General features: G+C 37.7%; 1 protein-coding gene across 5 annotated transcripts in view; it reads right to left on the reverse strand.

Moving 5' to 3' along the window:
- Positions 1-22570, reverse strand: part of LOC111147112 (muscleblind like splicing regulator 1) — a 206504-nt gene that overhangs the window by 156942 nt on the left and 26992 nt on the right. For 2 of the 5 annotated variants that reach the window (XM_022503023.1, XM_022503016.1), the window contains exon 1: positions 15335-15580. In XM_022503023.1, coding sequence (XP_022358731.1) covers positions 15335-15508 — 174 coding nt within the window. In that variant the 5' untranslated portion in view covers positions 15509-15580. Of the gene's footprint in view, positions 1-15334; positions 16330-22570 lie in introns of those variants that run through there. The other 3 variants (XM_022503043.1, XM_022503030.1, XM_022503037.1) reach the window with 2 other exon arrangements.

The raw sequence follows: 22570 nt of genomic DNA on the forward strand, positions 1-22570 counted from the left end.
AAGGACTGAGCCACCCAGAAGCCCCTGAGGCCAGGATTTTAATAGGCATTTCAAAAAATAAATAAATAAAACAGTCATGTTATGTTCCCTCATTCTTCAAAAATCAGGCTAGCCAAATAAACCAGAGGTGACAAAAGGTTATAGATCAAAAAGACCTAGAAGGTAAACACAGGGAGAGGGTGGTCCTCTAGTCATTCTGAAGCAAATGTATTCTGAAAAAGTAAGCAAACTTAAACTTGGAGTTCCTAATCCTAGGAAGGATTAATAAGGAGCACCTTTATTAACATGAAAGTCACTTTCATCGTCATTATCTCAATATTGTTTCCTAAATACTTCCGTAAAAGAGAGAAAAAGAGAGAGAGAGACAGAAAGAGAGAGAATGCACAAGTGCACACTCCTCGACTGTTGATATTATCTGTAGAGACTTGTCTGCTGGAAAATGTTCCTTTAACTTTGGTTTGGCTCCTACCTTGGAGCTGATGGGAAATAAAAACTTTTCCATGGATTAGAGCCAACTGAGCTGCTAAAACAAAAGGTAACATTCATCAGTGAACCATGGTACCATGATCTCATTCTGAGGGTTAATTTTTTTTACCTTGAGTGTGGACTATCTAAAGTTTGGAAAAAGTCAAACAATTACTGTTAGAGAAACTAAGTGAATATCAGCCTTATCTTACATGTTGCTATTTACATGGAAAAAAAATATTTTTAAACTATGAAACATGAAAGAAAACAGTAGATAAAAAGAATTCATTTGATTCCTAGCTTATTTCGCTTAACTTTCTATCTCCGCAAGCCCCCCACCCCCACAAAATGTGAGTGCCCCAGACACATATACATCTGGCTTATTACTTCTACCTATATCCAGTAATATGTAGTTTCAACAAGAAACCATTCTTAAGGAGAAGTGAATTTTTATCAATAAAACATGAACCTCCGAGGGTGCTACCTCCCTTGATTTTTATTTTTTTTTAATTTTTTTTTAAAGATTTTTTTTTTTATTTATTTGACAGACAGATCACAAGTAGGCAGAGAGGCAGGCAGAGAGAGACAGGAGGAGGAGGCAGGCTCCCTGCTGAGCAGAGAGCCCGATGCGGGACTCGATCCCAGGACCCCGAGATCATGACCTGAGCCGAAGACAGAGGCTTTAACCACTGAGCCACCCAGGCGCCCCTCTCCCTTGATTTTTAAAAGAAAATCCAAGGTTTTACCCATCTGCTCACTAAATATCAATTGACAATTTAATCCCAAGAAGGCTTTACTGCATAATTTTTGCAACTTCTAAAAAGTTGAAGACAAATTTTACTTTCCCAGTTCCCAGAGGTCCTCCTGCACTTTCTCCTAATTGGTTTGCATGTTAAAAGCCTAAACAGCCAACTCAATCAAACAAACTGTAAGCATCTCCTTTGAACACCTATTTGATCCTTTTTCAACATCAAGCAATACAACTAACTCATTGCCACATACTAAATCAATGCGCAGCAAAAGAGAATGGGCAATAATCGATAACCTTAACAAGAAGACAGTAGCACAGCTGAGTAAATCAAACAGTAAATGCACAACTCATATCCTGGATTAGAATGTAACAGAATTTATACAAAACTGCAAAGGAAAACCTGAAGCTAGCCATGGGAAACTACTAAACTGTATTATTCCTGAAGAACCAGTAAAATCGAGAAGCTGGGATTTCCCTCTGCTTGCCGCAGAAAGCATAGACTCTCCTAGGTCTAACCAGAGTCAAAAGTCTCAAGCTCGTGAATTAGGCAGCACCTTTAAAGACGTGGGAGCAAAGGAAACCATTTCACAGAGCTAGAATTGGATCCCTGTCAATTCGGAGTTAACAGTGAAAGGGGAGAAATGAGGATGTGGTAAATGGGGATGAGCATGGCCTTGGATACTTCTTTATACCTTTAAAGAAGTAAGTGCTAGATAGTTCACCAAGTAAGTGAGTTTATACAGGCCTAGAAAGAACGAAGTAGGGAGAGGGCAAATCATGAAAAAGTGGGACTTTAATATTCAACCTTCTACTCTGTGCGAGTATTTTACTGAATAAACATCAATTTTACTTTTGAAAAAAGTCCTAAGTGAGTCTTTTAGGAAGAAATTTACATAAATATAGTGTTCAAAATATCAAATGTGAATTATTTACTTTAGACCAGCATAGAGCTAAAGGGGCATTAGTTTTAAATGAAATGAAATTCAGAACAGAGGGCTACAACCACTTTTTCATTCATGGATAACTGCAGTTAGAAACGGGTTACCATGCACAGACAATGATATGAACACTGAATTATTTCATTAATACTACTCCCAATGAGTTTACCATCAAGGGCTACACACCTTGAGAGGCTAAGGCGTATCTTCTCTTGATAACAGGTAAGTAAAAAAGCTAGGATGTGATACGGCACATTTATATATATCATCCAGATAAAAGTTGGTTTTGATTTTTTTTATCAAGTAACGGATAGATCCCTTTGGGACAGTAAGCGAACTGATGTGGTATTTATTCTGACATAAGACAAGTTCCTCTTACAACGGGATTGATAACTTGGACTGAATTCCAGCACCAGGACACAAGCAAGCACACTAGCAGCTCCCATGTACGCGTACTATTTACAAGGATGCAGACACTGCGTGAAGTGACCTGGATTATAGAACTGATCTCACGGACTCCACATGAACCTTCAAAGCCGACATCCTGAGTCTCCTTTTATAGAACAGGCGCAAAGTGACTGACACACAGTCAGTAAGATGTAACCGACAGACCCAGACCCAGATCCAGCTGAATTCTTGCCCTGGGCTCTTAATCAGCTCTTACTCTTTGCCTTAAACATTTTTGCATATAGCTTTGGCAATTATTCTGAAGATCCTACTTTGATGAAAAGTTCCAAAGTAGCACTGGGACTAAGTAAAAACTGCCAGTGGCCATTTTCTCATTATCCCTGGCACCAATATTTATTTGCTATAAAGTAATATTCATTATAAATTTCATCCCAAGAAAAAGAACACAGAGGCTAAGCCAGATATTCAGAAAACACCAATCAATCAATCAAGCTAACATTAAAACAAACTCAGGAAGAAAATGCCCAGAGAAATAAAGTCAAAGAACAAAAAATACTGCTCACTCTTCCTATGAACAATTTTGTCCTAAACACGAAATAAGTTTGACTTTTACGCCGTTTGAATTTATATTTCAAAGACAACGGTGTCAAAAATCTTTCTAACTAGCTGTTTGACTAAACTGATACATTCAAGAAAATGGCCCCAAGGCTGGGAGTTTCTAATCATTCAAAGAAAGGATCTTCCTAATACTTGTGACTGATGTTAAAGGTTGTCTGTTCGCTTTTCTCCACACTATCATTCATCTAAATGAACTGCTCTGTGAGAATATATATTTCCCACAGGGCATTTTAAATCATATAATGAACACTAATATTTGAGATACATCTCTTGACAGTCCAGGATTACAATTTAAACTATTATTTACTAATACCCAGGAAGCCAAGGTATTTTATATTCTTAAGTCCATGTTTTTCTGAGAGCAAACATGCTCTTGCTGCCATATCGCAAACAAAATGCAATCAGTGATGCTTATATTAACACAGTCATTTTTATTTCAATTACACAGAATGCAAAAGTCTTAAGAATAGTGTGAGCAATTTTAAAATTGAAGTATTCATGTGTAAAAATTTCCTCTCACTGAATCTAGATATTTCAGTAATAATAATATAATAGTTACTATACAAATATACAAAGAACTAAAATGAACTAAAATTTTATTCCAAGCTCATTTTTAAGCTATGATATTAAAAGTTATTATAAACACATAAATGAGACATACACTATAGAGACCTATAGCATAAACTATTGCAAAATGGTTTGGCTTTTAATTTTATACAGTATAACTTAACCAAGACTTACAAAGGCTTTTAAGCATATTTTTTGGCTTGTTTCCAATATTATCATAAAAGCCCAGTAAAACTCATAAAATAAGAATGAAATCTCAGCCTCTCACAAAATAACAGCTCATGCATTAGAAAAATTTTTATTATACTATTTCTTTGACTAAGAAAGCACATTCTATCTTATGCAAAAAAAAAAAAAAAAATGGTAGTTATGAAATGAAAACCTCCTTATCTCCTGCCCTTTACTTCCCTTCTAAGCTTTGTCTTGGAATCCTGAAATTCTCATTTGTTTTTTTCCCACAGCAGCCTATTATTTTGATTTGCTAAATTGATTCCAGTCTGGCATGACTTCCAAAATTCTTCTTGATCTAATGCTTAAGAGTTCTCGACGTTATCAGACTTCTAGCTAAAATGTTAATATAAATTTCCCACATTAGGTGAGAAAAAAAACCTCATTAGTGATTATTCAGGGACGGTTTTTCGAATTACGAAAAGTGGGAGTGATCGTGATTTTAAAAACTAGAGTTGCCTTAAATGCAGGCAATTACAGTGACTCAACAAATACTTGCCCAACTATGTCCATTGTTCAAACAGGCGGACTCACTGATAATGAACACTGTATTTCGTCTGCACAAGATCACGGTGTTGGGCTTCCTAACACTGCCCAGTTTAAACTAGGGAAACTCGGAGTGTAGGCTGAAGGCACAGGCTCTGAAGACAGGCTGCCTGGGCGGAATCCCAGGTCAGCTGCCTCCAGACTGTGCCACCTTGTACAGATTACTCAATCAATCTGAGCTCTCATCATGTTATATCATCAATAGTTAATGATCAGATCAGGAATGCAAAATTAACCACTTCTACGTGCGCTACCTAAAAACCAATCTGACTCAGGTTGCTCTTGCTAAATGATGGAACATGAGGATAGGTCTGGTATAAATCTCTGACTGTGTAAAAATCAGCGGTAAACCTGTTCTGACTAATACAAACACACAGCTTCTCTTGCAACACACATAACCGTAGCTGAAATTCATCTGTTCTTCCTACACTAACTACGTTAACAGTTTACCGTGTTTTTCGTAACAAACCTCCTCAGATACATGATGACATTTAATGCCTGCTTATGTTTTACATGGGCAAATTTATGTTCTACTGGGAAATCTTAAAATTAAAGAGCAGAAGAGTTAAAAGAATGTTTTAGTATTCTATGATCATTCTAATTTTCATTGTACTCCTCAGAAGCTCAAAAGCTTTTGGTAATCACTGGTCTAGCAACACCCAAAAAGGCAGGTGCCCTGTGAGTCATTCACCCTTGCAGCTGGATTTCCCATCATCATGTCTGGTACACAGCAGGTTATGAATGACGAAAGCGGGGGCAGGGCAGGGGGATGGGGATGGATTGTTTTCCTTTGGTTGATATGCAGAAGTGGCAAAAACTTAGGTCTGCAATTTCTTTAAACTCCTACTAAACTTTTAGTATAAAAACACGTTTCCGGTGAAAATCTCTCCTCCGGCATTATTCATCCTCAGTGCAAAATACAGAAGCCAAGAGTACCTAAGAAAGAGTTTTTTAAATAATAAATTTGTATTTCTCACTATGCACACCGCCCCCACTGTATGTATGTTACATGTTAAGCTACTATAGGTTAATTATAATTCAAAGGCTCTGCAGGAGCTCCCTAGAGCCCACCTATGCAAAAACATACAATGTAGATGACTCTTCTTCAGCATAGGTCATGACTCATTAGTTCATGTGCGTGTAAGTCAACCTGTGGGTTGTTTTTTTTTTTTAATATATTGGATTTTCTTATGTGGACATTTGTTTTCAATTTATTATTCTGCTGTGATTCATGGAAGGCAATGTCTGGCAGTAAAAGTTTATAAAAGAAAAAAAAAGTTCAATAAATAAAATCAGGATGATTATCTTTTCTCGTGGCTAGATTGAGATTTCATTAGTTTCCACTTAACCATGAAGAAATATGAGATAATGTGAAGAGAGATAGTTCATTCAGAACACAGATCTTTCTCAACAGGATTCTTTTTATAAATAATGGATTCTTTAGTTATTTCTTTCTTCATGGTTCATTTCTTGGTTGCCTCCCTTAAAGGAGAATTGTTTTATGAAAAGCAATGTCATCTACCAAAGAGGAACCTTATTTGGGGCATGATAAATTTGGCTGTGTTTCTCTCCAAACATCCCCTTCCTTTTTTTAATTTGACCCATTTGGTAAGCTAACACTCTTTAGTTTTAAAAGCTTCCTGGGACTGGGAGATGTCACTAGACTTATTTTCAGTCTATGAAGGATTTTAGAATATTAGATGAGCAAAGATATCTGAAAGCAAATTATCGTCTGAATGCAGTAACATGGAAAAGAATGAATTACGGATGTAATATATCCGTCACAAGCAGATCCTAAACACTGATTATGTCCATGCTTGTGCAGAAAATTGAAAATGATAGAAAAGCTCCCCAGCTTTTCTAACTTTAATTTTCCATGTTTTACTTTGTGTAATTTACTGTCAACTATTAACAGCAGATGCTTCTTGCCTTATTTGAGAACAGCCTGGACGTAAGTATAAGTTACTCTGAAATCCAGAAGCCTCACACAACGAGTCTGAATTTTACACGGAGAGATCAATTCTGACTCAAGAGGCCTGGAGTTATATGGGGTCTTAAGGAAAACAGAGTGCTGGATTCTCATTAAATAATAAGTCTCAACCTAACATTAACAGAAATTCAAATATAAATATGGTTGAATAAATGGAGACAGCTTCAGAAGAATCCTTCTGGGCCTAAAAAATATGACCTGGAGTTAAAATATAGGTGGTTCCCAACTGACCAATGATGACCCAGGGATAGCTACCCTACTTTGGTGGCCCATGACTATGGGAACTCTCTTAGTAGGGATTCCCTCTAGTTCTCATCCCACTTATGGTTTGAGAGTTAGTAGTTTTGAGAGGGAATGGAGGGAAAAAGGAAAGATAAACCACCAGAGGCATTTCTGTCTCCCTTCCCTAAGTGCCCTTTCCACAGACCCTCTAATTGCTGTGGAAAACTTCCCCCTCTAAACTCCATCACCACCACCCATAGTATATTGGTCTCCCTGTCAGCGATTAGCCCCTTAAGGACTTCGTTTTTTCATATCTGCCTTCCCAAAGTTTGACACAGGAAGTGTTTAAGTTATACTCCTTGAACTGTGGCATACCCATCCCCTAGACCTGCTATACACCTTTCGTTTCATATCTGGGTCTTTATTGCTGATCTTTTCACTATGTCTTACAATAAAATAGCCAGAACACAAAAAGATAATATTTTTTTTTTTAGTTTTGATATTTTCACTATCCACCTGTGCTACTAGTAATCATAAAGAACAGTATCCAAACAACAGCTACACTTTTGAAAATTTTAGGAATGAAAGGGAACAGAAAAGAAGCTCATCAATAATATTAAGTTCCACAGTGGACCAGACTCAGGATTAACAAGCTGTACATTTGAAAAGAAAGCAGGTTGAGGTTGTTTGTTTGTTTGTTTGTTTTGAGGGGGAGGGTAGGTCACTTGTAAGGCACCAACAAAGAAGTTTTCCCACCCTGAGTAAGCTTTGAACTACAGTCCATCATCCCACACCATCTTTAGTCCCTACTGATTCTGAACCACTGCTCTGTGGCCAGCCAGCTCTGGGGAACAGGAGCAGCCCAAACATGAAGCTGGGGAACCTCTTGCACTTCCTTACAGAAGTTTAGGAGAAACCCCTCTCCTGCACCAGGCCCAGACGAATTTCTGGAGCACTACAGTGAAACCTGAAATGTACCGTTCCCATAGAAACAGTTTGACAAAAGCCGTTATGGTCTATGACACTAGCAATATTTAAGAAGTATGAGAAGATGGCTCTCACCCTGCTCTGTGGAACCTCATGGGTTTCACTAATAACCCTGTTTTCCCAGGTAGTATTTGTACTGGACTATAAGTCGAGCATCCTAGGAGTTACTTGACTTCCCGGGGTTGGCCTGATGACTTAACCACACGGCTTCTGTGGAAAATGCTTTCTAAACAATTAAAACTCAGAATATGGCTTTTTTTTTTTTTTTTAATTCATTGGGGGGGTGGCTCTCTCATTTCTACAGTGACTACTTACTGAAGATGACTAATTTAAAACCATTTTCCAATATGACCATACATTTAGAATATATAATCTTAAAAAGTTGGTGGCACTTGCTATTTTGCAGCTATCTTGTATTCACTTACTGATTCATTTGTGGACTTTAAATATAATTACCTCTGAGTATTCACTGTTTTAGGCTATCTGCTGTAATGCCTTAAACATTAATTTTTATTCTTAAGCACTCCTTTGTTGAATCCTTAGGATGTGGATATGTAAATTAAGAAGCGAATTTTTAGAGAAAAGTAGTTAAAAGGGCGGGCTGTGAAATCAGGTGACCAGGCTTGGAGTTCACATGTTACCGGCTGAATGACCCTGTGCATGTGGTGATTTGTGAAGTGGGAGGAATATCAGGAACCCTCTCAAAGAGGTTTTGTGAGGACTAAATACTATGAAAAAGTTAAAAGCACTGAAAATACTGACGAGTATATTACAATTTTCAATAAATATCAACTCATTTTATTTCATAGAGAGGAAATAAAAATAAAATATATTTGTGGAAGAAGCAGAAACAGATGCCAGAATAACTACAGATTCTTTTGTTGAATAAAGTCACTTGAGACCTGTTCTTATGACATGCATTCCTGTTACAGTTCAGTTATAATTATATAACCGTATATATATGTATACACACACACACACACACACACACACACACACACACACACTGACAAAGGAAAAATTTAAAAATGAAGCAATTTTCTTTTTTTTTTTATATAAGTAAAAAAGCAATCCATTTGTGATATTCCAGGTTTTATTGACTAAATATAACATGATTTAGTTGACTAAATGTCTCTGGTTATCCAGGACAGGAGACTGATGATATGTTTACCAAGATAAGAAGATATAAGTCTCTCTTCAGAGGTGGTCTCCCCTCAGCAACCCCCATACCTAAGTATTTTTCAGGGAGAGTTACTTGATTCCGGACTTTTCTTCAAAAAAAAAAAACTCTCTTTCACCCTCGTGACTACCCTCCTGAACATCCATTCTCCCCTTTGACCTTATCCATCCAGGGGCCTAATTTTAATCAGGACAACAGTTAAAAGAATATAGTTCCCACAAATGAGCAAATAGGGAAAAGAGGGTGAAGCAAATCAGGAAACAGACTCTTAACTACAGAGAACAAACTGATGGTTACCAGAGAGGAGGTGGGTGGGGATATGGGGGAAATCGTGAAGGAAAGTAAGACTACACTTATGGTGATGAACACTGAGTAATGCATAGAACTGCTAAATCACTAAATGATAAACCTGAAACTAATATAACACTGTATGTTAACTACATTGGAATTAGAAGTAAAAAATAATAGTATTTTTAAAAAGACTATAGTTCCCAGCCATCCTTGCTGCCAAAATCAGCCAATGAGCGGCCAGGATAAATCACTAGGTGAAGCTCAGAGGACCAGAGGGCAAAGATGCCTAAGTAGGCTAGGATGTGGTCTCTTTTGCCCTTGCCCCTTCCCACTTCCCGGAATGAACCTATGATGGCTGGGGCTGCACTGGACATCTTGCAATTTTGAACTAAACCTCGGGTTGGAAGCTGTGTGCTCCTCAGGACTAAGGATGAAGACACCCAAGTTCTAGGGACTGTGACGTCATCATATAGGCCTGGACAACTAACATATCAACCCTTAATCTGTTTATGCCACATGCTGTGGAGGGAAAGGTTATCTCTATTACTTAATGCTGGACACAAGTCCTTAAAGAGAAAATGCCTAAGTAATTTCTGCATATTCAGAGAGAAATATAAATAAGGATCAGAACCATTGGTTCTGAAGCTAGGGACTGTTAGCAAGCTGGGAAGAACGCAGAGATAACACAAGAAGAATAAAAGAGATTGCCAAGGCCCAAAGGTGTCCAGGTGACACCCATTCAGTCAAATTATAATATATGAGGGGTCATAACTATCAGTATTTTCAAAGCACAAGTCCTTACAGTATAGAAAGTTTTATCTCTAACAATAAATCAAACTTTACCTCAAAGTCTTTCAAAAATGTGCCAAAATACAATAGATAAGGTTTTAGGTGGTGTGCATTTGATGTTATTTGCATGAAAAATATGTATTCGATAAAACCTGTGCAGTTATTATAAATGACTATTAGGATAAGACCTCCTCACCTGAATGACTCGTGTATAATGAAAGTCACAAAGAAATCACATTCTTAAAAAAAAAAAAAGAAAAGAAATCACTATTCTAATAATCGATTATACTTCAAACAGCTAAGTAATTCTAATGAGGCTTTCCACTTGCTTTTACTGAAGTTTCTGCTTATTAATAACTATCATTAGTGCTAAATCAAACACTATCTATTTAGTTAATCCACTTCCCACTGACTGTCATAATTTTGGGCCTGTTAACATAGAAAATTGCTCCCTGATCTAAAAGCATGGAATGTGTTTTTGCTAAAGTTAAAAAAAAAAAAAAATTTCCTCAATAGCATCTCTTTGTAAGAAAATAAGAAGCTTTGTCTAAGACTGCAGGAAGGCAGAGACATTGCTCAGCATGAAAGGTAACAGATTAGTGATGTTGATAGCTGAAATCCTCTACTTATCCTTGGCAAGGAGAATGACAGAATAAACTTCCCAAACGAGGTCCCTAGGTATCTGTGCTGGAACTGAGAAACATTCAATTTCTCACCTCTCCAGTGAACTGGGAGTATGTCACATACATCCTGGATAAAAGATCTGGCCCACCCTGAATGGATGGAGCAAATCTTTTAAGTAACAGACTTCTATATGGAATTGTTTTGAGGCTATTTATGGACTCAGAATTCTGCATTAGTTCAGAAGTCTGAAATACAGTTCAAGGTTGAACTCAATTCTAAGTGCCACATTGCTTTAGGTGTAAATTGTTTGTCACACACAGGAACTGAAGGGAGGTTTAAGGAGGAAAAAAAAAAAATAGATGCAGGGTACCAAAATCTTATGAAAGGAAACAAAATAACTAGTTCTAGAATTAGAGCCTTAGGTAGCATGATTCAAAACATGACTTGAAATTTGTCCAAGTTTTAAAATCTTAACTCATTTAAAACCTATTTTTCTAAAAAAAATTCTCATTCTAAGAATATAAATAGGTAACTGAATAAAACTGTAAGTACTGGGGCACCTGGGTGGCTCGGGTCGGTTAGGCATCTGTCTTGGGCTCAGGTCATGATCCCACAGTCTGGAACTGGGCTGCATCTAAGGCTCCTTGACCAGTGGGGAGTCTGCTTCTTCCTTTCCCTCTGCCCCTTTCCACTCCCACTGGTGCTTGCTCACTCTCTGGGTCTCTCTCTCTCTCTCTCTCTCACACAAATAAATAAATAAATAAATAAATACCTTTGGGACCACTTTATAATGTCCAGTTATGTTACCTTGTTCCTGTGTGACAAACTAGAACCTTGATTTTCCCTTACTGGCTTTAAGTTTTCTAGTTGCTCATTTATCTGGATGTTTACATATTTGTATGTCTTCTAATAGCTGAATCCATGTATTCTGCTAGGTCTTCAGAAGCACCTTAAATGTGTTCACTCAGGGCCCTTGAGTCCCTGCCAATTTGCAGTGGAATCTGATCTCTGATGTCTCTATGACAAATCTGATTGGCTGGGCTAGAAAGGTACACAAATGTGTAGAATAGTGAAATGAACCTTAATTATCTAAAACAAAACTTCCTAACTTGATAAGGAAACAAGTGAGTAAAGTTCTCAAAAGTAAAAGTATTTTGCTAGATTTTTGGAAAATAGATAGTAAATATGAAGGTTATAAATATCGCCCTTCCTCCTGCACCTGAAAAATGAATGGATATCTGAAAAAGAAAAATTCAGTAAGCAGTAGTCTTTTTGTATTGATCACAGGGTGAAAGCATACTTTTTTGATAGCATAAATAACTTGACATCACAATAAAATACATTCCGGGCTTTCTTTAAACAACTACCTAAATTTTACTTGAGTGATTATTACTGAAGAAAATAGGTAACTTGCCAATTAACTGTTATTTAAGTCATTTCTAAATATAGTATTTTAATGGCAGTTTTCGGTATTGACATTTTTCTTCAGTTTTTTTGTTTTTTTTTTCCTCTTTGGTATCCCTTTCACAAGTTATAAGAAAAATCCTTTCCAGCCTAAAATAATCTACCTTTTCAAATGTTCACCGTTTCTGAAGTAACGAAAACACTCGAATCTATAGTGTGTAAGCGATCTCATTCTCAATTTGAATATATTCTTAGACTGCTGTCAATGGAGACTACAAGTACAAAAGCAAAATTAAGTGAGAACAATAAAGTATATAAAATAGTGTTTAACTTATAAACTAACACACAATATTACAGCTTTTGCTCTCTCTTCCTGTTATTATTCTACTTCCAACATGCTTAATATAAACACATATTCCTAATTATCGTGTACTCTCATTTCACTTAGCAACACATCTACTACAACACAGAATTCTGTGTTTTCACACAGTACATTTAATCTAAGTTAGTTATTTAAACTTGGAAATCACCGATATGCAACTAAAATACTACCAGCTAAATTTCCTTCCTATTACCTTCAGCAATATGCCATTTGATTTTTTTCTACGTAAATACTGTCTTGAACTGTTCGACTTCTGTTTTTAATGAAACAAATCCTCTTCTTCTAAGTAGAAGTCTGCTACGAACGTAAGTCACCTGGGAGCCTGGCCAAAGTCTGCAACAGCACAGCTGAAGGCTACAGCCATTTCACAGGGTCCTCTAACAGAGTATTTGGTTTGCTTTCCTAACTTGCTAAAAATAGTAGATTACACAGGCTACCTCCATCTCATGGCTCAAGAACTCACAAAAGACTGGACTATGGATTGTAGGAAAACATACAACACAATTAAAGAAGTCAGGATATTACAAGCTTTCTAGATTCCTTCCGTTTACTCTCTCAAACAATGCAAATGATCTAGTGGTTATTGGCATGGAAACCTCATAATGCTCCCAAATTTCAGAACTTCAAGCATGAGTCACAGAGTTACCTTTAACTGTTAAAGTATGTTTTTGATCTATTTTAGCCACAAAGTGTTAGTTATAAATACATATCTAAGAAAGGTGGCTTTTGAAACATGAATACTTAACTACATATTCCAAATCAGTTAAATGAATTCTTAATTTGGTTATTTCACTAACATTTTAGGAGCTATTGTTCTGGGTATGAACCTCCACCACAAATAAATTTTATGTTTGTTTTTCTCCTTATTCAAATCAAAATATTTTACCAAGTTTTAGATAAGATAAATTAAATTTCAGTTTCTCCTAGAAAGACAAAGAACGAGGACAAAGTTTGCATTGATTACCTGCTATAATGAGTTCATTTCATAAGTAAATTTAAATCTTGAAATTACTCGTTATTAAAAAAAGTCCTTGATGTGGCAGTTCAATCTTGTTAACCACACAGCATGTCATTAAGCAATGCTGCTGTTTTACTCAAAGGGAGACTGTTCTGTGTCCACAAGTGAGCAGCCACTAAAAAAATATTTTGAGATGGAAAAATAGCAACTGAATTTTAACGTTTCACAATGTTTCCAAATGCTGTGGAGGCAGGCAGGTCTTCTGTGAAACCACTCAATGTCACAGCCAAGTTTAATGTCCTTCATTTGGTAGCTATGAGTGCACCATCAACTGTCTATAGGATTAAAAATTGGATTTACTAGTAATTGGGTCAAAACAGGGTTACTTATGGACACAGCTGGTTACCGATAAGTGTAATTAGCCATTTGCCCCTCATTTTATGGGCCCTCATCTCTAATTACACCTAAATTCAGTCAGCAGGAACTCAGGAATATATATTCACAAAGGTACAACCACTGTGCCCTTCATCGTTGCCTTTCCAAGGAAAGTAAGAGAAAGGCCCGGGGGTAATTCATAACTTTTGGCTTATCGATCTTTATGACTATGACATGAAGAAATAATCTAATACTATTAGATACCTTTGTTGTTGTGAACACTTCCCTTGATCTACTACTCTGAAGATAATATCCTTGACTTTGGTGAAAACTTTGGCAAAGTAGGAGCCCAAGCTAAGCCAAGAAGCAATTAACTGAAATAGTCAACTCACACGTTAACTCGTAACACATCAGCGTGAGTTCTGAATTAATGTATGAGTAAACTATTTCAGTTAATTCACCCCATGTTATTAAAGAAAGCATTTTTATTATAATAGCACTTTTTTTTTTTTGCAAAAGACAAGATGGATCTATAAAACTTTTACTTCTCTATAGAAATGATAGTGACTCCCCCCAGCCATCCACAGATTCAGAGTGAATTCTACTGGCACATTAGTTTTTAAAAGCAATTCAATTAAACCAAATAAGTGAAAGTACCCAGAAATCTTCACATTTCTAGTCTTGACCTTGCATGTCAGAATAAAGACACATATGCTATCTTATTAAAAGGCACATTTTCAAACTTGATACCTGAAATATGAACCAATGACATTTCTGAATGTCAAGATATATTAAAGCAGATCTTGTATTCAGTATTATGTTGCCCAACAAAAGCTAACTTTTAACACTTCTAGCTGAGACTGTTACAAATTTCAAAATGATCAGGAGCCAACAAAATAAACTAAGTTATTTCACATTAGAAGTTTAGGAGCTAAAAAAAAAAAAAAAAAAAAAAAAAAATCCAAGTACTCATATTTAAAAGTTTCTGCTTATTTATGAAACTCAACATTCAACAAAGTTTATGCCTCAGATAGAGTACTGGAACAGCAGGAGAACCTTACTTCTCTATTTTCCACAAAATACACTGCTCCTGGCCTTAAAAGAATATTCTTATACAATACAAAGGAAACCCAAGATTTCACAGTGTTAATATAAAAACTCTAGCCAAGTTTAGCTGCCTAGAAATCTGTTCTTTTACAAGCAATGGTGCAGCACCTTAACAAACAAGGGAAAACATGACATCTTCATTCAGCTATTGCCATGGCCTTGTATAATCTAAGCATATGCTAACACACCTATCTATCTATATTTATTATTTCTATAGACATTGACATTGCTATAACTAAGTAAAAAGTATGCTGATACTCTGTTTTAAAAATATATATATATTGCATTAAAGGACTGATGAAGTTACTCATAACAAAGTTCCGCCAGACATGGCTCTATTGCTTCTCAATAAAAGTCCCCCTCCCCCCAAAACATTAGTAAGAACACACCGTATAACTAAACTATTAACAAAGCAATCCATAATTCCAAACTCAAGGGACTATATGTCCATATCCCCTTTATTCAATTATTGCGTATCCTTAAAATAATATAATAGTTACTCACTTTCAATGAATCAAAGCAGGCGATTACTCGTCCATTTTCAACTTGGCAGCTTTTCGAAGGATGTGCAAATTTACATTCCGTGTCTGGCCGTGAGCAAGTCCCCCTTTGGAACTCTCTACATACTTCCAGTGTTAGCCATTTTGTGTCCCGAATTGGTGTGACACTAACAGCCATGTTTAGATTTTACAGGTAGTTAAATTTTTCAGTGAAACCAACAAACCCAACCCCCCCACAAAAAAAAAAAAAAAACCAGCAACAACCCCCCCAAAAAAAGCTGAACTGATAAAACTGTAAAATGATGATGAAAATGTCCCCTCCAAAATACTTTTTTCCCCACTCCCTGCTTTAAAAGTACATGGAAAATTTTGTTGTCAATATCAAGGAAGAGATCTCCCACTAGAAATTCACAGCATGAAACTGTTAATTCAAAGAGGTTTTGGTTTTTAGAGAAATACTAGACTCGTAAGTAGATGAATGTTTAAAAGGAGGGCCTCGAATCAGCCTTGTGCTCTCAGTAACCCCTTCCCAGTGCCAATTTGGAGCCCAAAATGCAAGCATGAAAACGTGGCAGACCCTCTGACACCGAATTTCCAAGCTGCTTTCAGCAAAGTTGTCTGAAAGGGAATCTCCTCACAGCTGAATTTGCAATGGAGTTTGGTGGTGCAATTGGTATTGATTAGTTTGGCATAGACAGATGAAGCAGTTTAGAGCAAATCGAGAAAATGATTTTTTTTTTCCTCCTTGATTTCCTGGCAGAAGAGATCTTACTTTTTCAGCAAACTTTTCTTTTAAAACTAAAGCAGCCTAGGGCAATGCCAGATACTTAGAGCTTTTGTCTTGATTATAAGTAGAAATGGGGGTGTCTGGGCTAGAGGTGGAGGGTGGATGTGCTGTCGTCACAGTCTAGCTGGCAGCAAGCAAGGCAAAAGCAGAGACTGCTCTAGAAGCGGGTCCAAGCAGCAGAGACGTCAGGAAAGGCACTTCTTAGTACCAACCTGTAGAAAAAAGAGATAGGTTAAGATTTACTAAGTAGCACTTCACTGATGTCCTACAGTATCACAACCTTGCCATGTGCTACCAGACTAAGTAATATTCAAGTCAGCTTTTCTCTCTGTGTCTCTCTGTCTCTTGCTCATTCTGTCTCTCTCTCTCTCTCTCTCACACACACACACACACACACAATACTTACAGTGAAGCATATCGCAGCCAGCCATCGTAGATTTATTAAAAAAAGGGGCCGTTTCCCCTTGTGAAGCAATGCATGATAGAGAGATAACCAATCACAGATAGTGTTGCAGCAATATTCTGGGCAGAAAGCCAATAGTGTGGGGTGTCTTATGAAAGGTCGCGCCTGTCAGACGTTCATTACTATGCTATAAGCACAGAAAATGTCCATCAGATGTGACTTATTCCACTGCAAGAGGACGAGCATGTGGGTTTTGAATTTACCCAACATGCAGTTAGTGGACTAAACCATGTTAGTTTCAAAACAGCTTCTAAGACAAGTCCAAGCACTTGAAGATCATTACCGGTGAATAAAGGCAAGGTTTAAAAAATTGCAGCTGACTTCCAAGCTGCTTTTCCCTCCGGCTCTGCGCAGGGACAGGCACTGAACAGCCTGCTCCCGCTGTCCTGACACGTGAATAAAAAAGGAAAGGGGTGTTTACAAATGGTACATTCTCCTGACCTATCCAATTCACTTCCTTCTAAAGCCCAAGTCCTGCCCCTGCACTGAAAGCAGCTCTCATACTGTAAAACTATTCCATTCAGCCGGCAGACACTTTGTCAATATATCACAGGCAGGCGAGATGCGAACAAAAGCATCCTTTATTTGAACATTTTTTAAGCAGAAGCTGAGGTCATGTGGGGAAAATAAGGAGTGCAGTGTTGTCAGTGTGTCTGGCAAATCTGAAGTCAACCTCAAGGGGGAAAGTGATTCCATCGCAGAAACATTAAATATTAAGTGAGCAATTTGATTTGGGCAGCATGATGCACTTCGGAGGTATGAACGAAGCCGGAGGTTGGGGGCTGGGGGCTCCCCTGTCGCCCAGTGATCTACACGAGGCTGCTCCTAACAGCAGGGCATTTTTGCCTCTCACAACTTACTTTCTCTTTCAACCGGGATGAAAAAACTTTCAGAAAATGCTTAGTACTTACAGAAACAAAAGTGCATAGGTTTTTTTCTTTTTTCTTTTGAATGTTACCAACAAAGGAAACAAGGTTTTAATAACTCCAAAAATTTCCCATTCCATAGAGGCACTGGCACAATATAATAATGTTTGATCACATTTCTTCTAAGGCCAAATATGGTCAATTAGCATATGGTACATGTGGAACCAAGATCTGGAAACTGGAATACAGGATATGAATGTGTAAATATAGAACCTGAATAGATCTACCTATGGATATCTGGCAGAGTTCTGAAAAAAATTCTTTTAGGATTAATAGTGTCATTCTCTTTTTTTTTTTTAAGATTTTATTTATTTGTTTGAGAGGGAGAGAGCACTAGAGAGAGCAAGCATGAGTGGGAGGCAGAGGGAGAGGGAAAAGCAGAGTCTCCACCGAGCCAGGAGCCCAAAGCAGGGCTCAATCCCAGAACCCTGGGATCATGACCTGAGCAGAAGGGCGAATGCTTTAACTGACTGAGCCACCCAGGTGCCCCAATAGTGTCATTCTTAATACTAATTAAAAAAACAAAACAAAACAAAACAAAAAAACTAGCAGAAACCAGGTTTAAGGAACACCGTAGTAAGACTACAACTTTAAAAAAAAAAAAGGCTAAAAAGAACCAACTCAAGAAATATTTTTGTTTTCAAAAAACTTTCTGGTCCTACCTCCTGAATATATAAAAACAAAGTCAAGTTGGTCATAAACTCTAAGATTCATCCTCTGCTCTCACTCAGGATTTCTCAACTACTCCAGGCCTTCAGCATGTATCCAGCTGTGGCCAACAACCTCTTCTGTCCTTCTCACTGGAATCTTCAAGTGCTTCACCTGCAACCATTCACCTACTTTGGAAGCCAGCTAAGATGTCACTTCTCCAAGAAACTCCCAAGATGTCACTTTCTCCATCTCCACCCACCCATTTATTGGCACGGTCTTTTCTGAATTATCTTTGTATCCCCATATGGTGTTACTCCCTTCTATGTATGACCCACTAAATTATATGTCAGAAACGACGTCACTCGTCTCAGAACCCCAGTGCCCCACAGAGTGATGGAAAATATATGGAGCTCCGTAACTTTGGTAAATTAAATGATTGATTACTACATCCAGACTGGAATTACCTTTAGGGCACAGAAATACATAAACACACATATGAACACACCCTATAAACACATGTATAACACAACACATGAACACAAACACACACACACCACCACTGCCTCTATCAATTACTCTATTCCCAGGTCACATGGGCCCTCCCACTGCCTAGGAATCCTCCCCCAGCCCTGGACAGCTCCCTCAGACATTCCACACAGCAGCTTTTCTAAAGCTTCAACACTTTCAAGCCCTTCCTCCTCCATATTCCTCTCCCTAGCAGCAGATGATGGTCTTACATGTCACAGATATTTCATAGTGAAAAGAGCAGCCCTCAGGCAGGAACCCTCTCTCATCTTCCCACCACCCATCTTTAAACCATCTTTCCGTATGTTTCATTTTACTCTTCCAGTTTTGCCTTCCCTTGCACACCGTAAGCGTCAGCCTTGACTCGCTCCCTCTCAAAACATCCATTCCCTTTACATTCTCTCTATCCATGAATACCCGGCCTTGCCCACATGCTTTCTCTTAGTCCTCAACATACCGAAGTAGCTCTGAACTTGAGGTGGTGGCGTGGCAAGAGAAAGGGGGATCCTGCCTGGCTACGCGTCCTTCCTCTCCCTAATGCTCTTCAGCGGTTGTTCCCAGACCCATGTCTAAAGAGTCATCTCCACGTGCCGTTTTTCTGCTTCTTCAGTTTTGAATCTGTATCAGTGTGCCCTCCACACTCACTACTTTCTGTTCAGCAATGGCCGTCAAGGCTCTAGTTCGAGCCAAATCCAAAGACTACCTAAGTCCTTATCTTTACTTGACCTCTAACAGCAATTACAGTTCCCTCTTTCTTGAACCTTTCCTGTCTTGAACCGACACATTCTAACCTTTTGATTTCTCCCATTGCTGCCCCTGTAGTACCCTCCCTCAGACAAAGGAACTGTCGGGAGCTGGGAAGGCTCTTGGCGTATGCCATGCTGGTGTAGCTCCCAGGACTGGTTACGTGCTAACACTTTGTTTGGTGTGACACTCTCCTCATCCCTTTGGCTTGGTAAATACCTTCTTGTTTAAGTTGCTATTCAAGTATCACCTTCTCTGGACGGCTGCACCAACTATGCTAAATACTATCCATCTCAGAACAGCCTCGGTACGTTATAGCTCTTGGAACTTTGGCCCCCAAGGTTATAAATTCCCTGACAACAGGGTCTACCACCACTTTTTTTTTAATCCCAGTTCCTGGAACATAACAGATGCTTTTAAAATGTTTGATAAATGAATAAATTTTATTCAAACTCACAGGAATAAACATGTATATAAGGACGCATCCCCAACAGCAAGGAAATAGTTCATCATGACCTGTGGGGCCCAGGCCCCACAGCATGAGAAAGGATAATGGTACCACTAGAAATATCTTCATTGGTCAGTGGTTATTTCTAAATACAACCACAAAATCCATTTCCAGAGTTGATTATTTTTCCTTTTTTTTTTTTTTTTACCATGATCCAGGCTTAATCTCACTAAGGCACAAAATATACTTTAATTAGTAAAATGCTTGCAAATGGGTATTTTGGACATTTTTATTTTTCTGTAGCAGAGATATTCTACTCACTTCAAAAAGAGTTCCTGGAAAAAATTATAGATAGACATGTATTTGTAAGTTCAGTACTGTTTAATTGTCAAATGTATAGGCAAAGATGATAATCAAAATGTTTCCTATTATCTAGGCATAGAGACTGAGCAGTCAAAATGGACACCAACCTTTATGCTCTGTTAGTGTAGCTGCACCAGGCAATGAGCGTTGCAGTCCTTGATATGGGGCACTGGGGTAAAGAACTGAGATTATATCTAAACTTCTGATATCAGATTATAGTACTATCTTATAATCCTCCTCTTTATTCAAACAGAAGAACTTCAGGGAAGACTGGAAATCTTCATAGTTGGAAAAGGATCAAAGATAAAGTAAATTAAGATTGTGTAGGATTTGGATCAATACTTAATTCTCAAAACATTATTTTGACTAGTAATGGATATTTATTCTAGAGATAGAGAAGGTGCTTAAGTGTGTGGGTAATGTCTACATTGTAAGAATTCTTACATACCTATTTGTCCTAAAATTATGTGTTGTTTGTAAATATTACTGAAGAAAATATTTCTACTGTAAAGATATTTACTAAGAGGTAAATTGGTTCTGAAGGAAATGCTTGACCTATACTCAACATATTATAATAAACTTCCCTGCACCAAAAAAAAAGAAAAAAAATTAGACCATTTAATAGTTTTGCAGTAAGAATCAAACTTCTTAAAACGGATATAACCACAAGCCCTCTTGTACCTATTGATCAAATTCCTAACACTAACTGAAGAGCTTCTCCCATTACGTGACACGTTCTACAAATAAGCATGTTCTGCCGTAAGAAGCAAGATCCAGTTTCTCCTTGAGTGATATCAGAAATCACATACATTTTCTACTTTAAGATACAAAGAGGGAAATAGAAAGGAAAAGACGTGAATGTAAAGCTGGAGGGTAGGAAGCTAAGAAAAGGATCAAGGATAAAGTAAAACAGTGTGGTATATTGCTAATAATGAGTCGCACGGTATATATTAGCATCAAAACGGACAGTGGATAGTTTTGTATGACTACTTAAGGGCTGCCTACACACTGCAACAGAGGCTAAATGGGTGCTTTCAAGGTAGGAGACTGAAATTCTGTTTTGGAGACTGGATGGCTTCTATGAGCAAGGTTAAATGTCTTAGTCATATACGTGTGATCATCATTTCAGTTCTTTTGAACCATATATAGGGAGGTTGGTCCTACTGCCTCCCAGAGCAGTTAGCTGGGAATTTTGGGGACTTTTTTCATAAGCTTTTGATTTTGAAATAGCTTACATATTAAGGAAGTTAACAGAGTAATTATTTGAGGTTTGGTTTTATTTTTTTTGTTTTGTTTCACTTTGTTTTGTTTTTTATTTACTAAGACAGCTTCAACCTAACTGGAAAAAAAAGCCAATTTCACCATACAACGTTTGAAGTTGACAAAAAGAAGCCCATTGCCCCAAACCATAACTTCCCCCCCCCCACCCCCGGACTCACTAACGTCAACAAGTCCATAATTAGCAATGCATGACATTAGTGAATTAACTCACAATACAATTTTGCCCAGGGCTTGCCCCAAATATTAACAGAGATTTCAGTATGCAAACCAACTAGGCATTTCTGGAAGCCGTACAAGCCATTTCTCTACTCATTAAGGTCCTAAATAGAGTAACAAGACCGTTAGTTATTACAGGGGGAAAACTACAGTCTGAATGGGTTAATGCAGTCTTCAGCAGTATTCAACTCCATATAACAAAAGGCTGAGATCAGTGTTACTCAGCAAGGGGTAAGCACACTACTGGTAGCACCCATGGCCATTTTAAGTGAGGCAGAAACAACATATTTTAATAGATGCTTCAGAATGCAAAAACTAGCTTATCAAGCCTGTGATCACATGGATAGCACTGCTTAGAAAGAAGCTCACATTTAATAAAAGTAATTTAGAGAGTAAAACTAATATACCAAAAGCAAACAAACAAACACAAACAAAAACAAAAACCCTAAGTAAATATATCGGCAAAAATCATGAAGGAGATATGCAAATAACTGAAGTTTTAGAAATACTGCTGAGAAAAAAAGATAACTTTTAACCACACATGCTGACTGTTAATGTGCCCGGCCACTTGGACTCATTGCGCTGTGTTAGAGTGACAAGCTGCTACCAAGAAAAGGAAAGTTTACTCAACTCAAGTAAGTCATCTACAGTCTGTCAAAGTACTCCTTTACAATTCTGGAGGGCTCAGTATCCTAAATCACCAAGTGATCCCTTACCAGAAGGATAATGAAGGGGCCATGATTAGAAGATACACTATTGCCATATCCTAAATCACCAAGTGATCCCTTACCAGAAGGATAATGAAGGGGCCATGATTAGAAGATACACTATTGCCA

The sequence above is a fragment of the Enhydra lutris genome, unplaced genomic scaffold, assembly GCF_002288905.1.
Source record: "Enhydra lutris kenyoni isolate GAN:26980312 unplaced genomic scaffold, ASM228890v2 scaffoldscaffold2, whole genome shotgun sequence".
Lineage (NCBI taxonomy): Eukaryota > Metazoa > Chordata > Mammalia > Carnivora > Mustelidae > Enhydra > Enhydra lutris.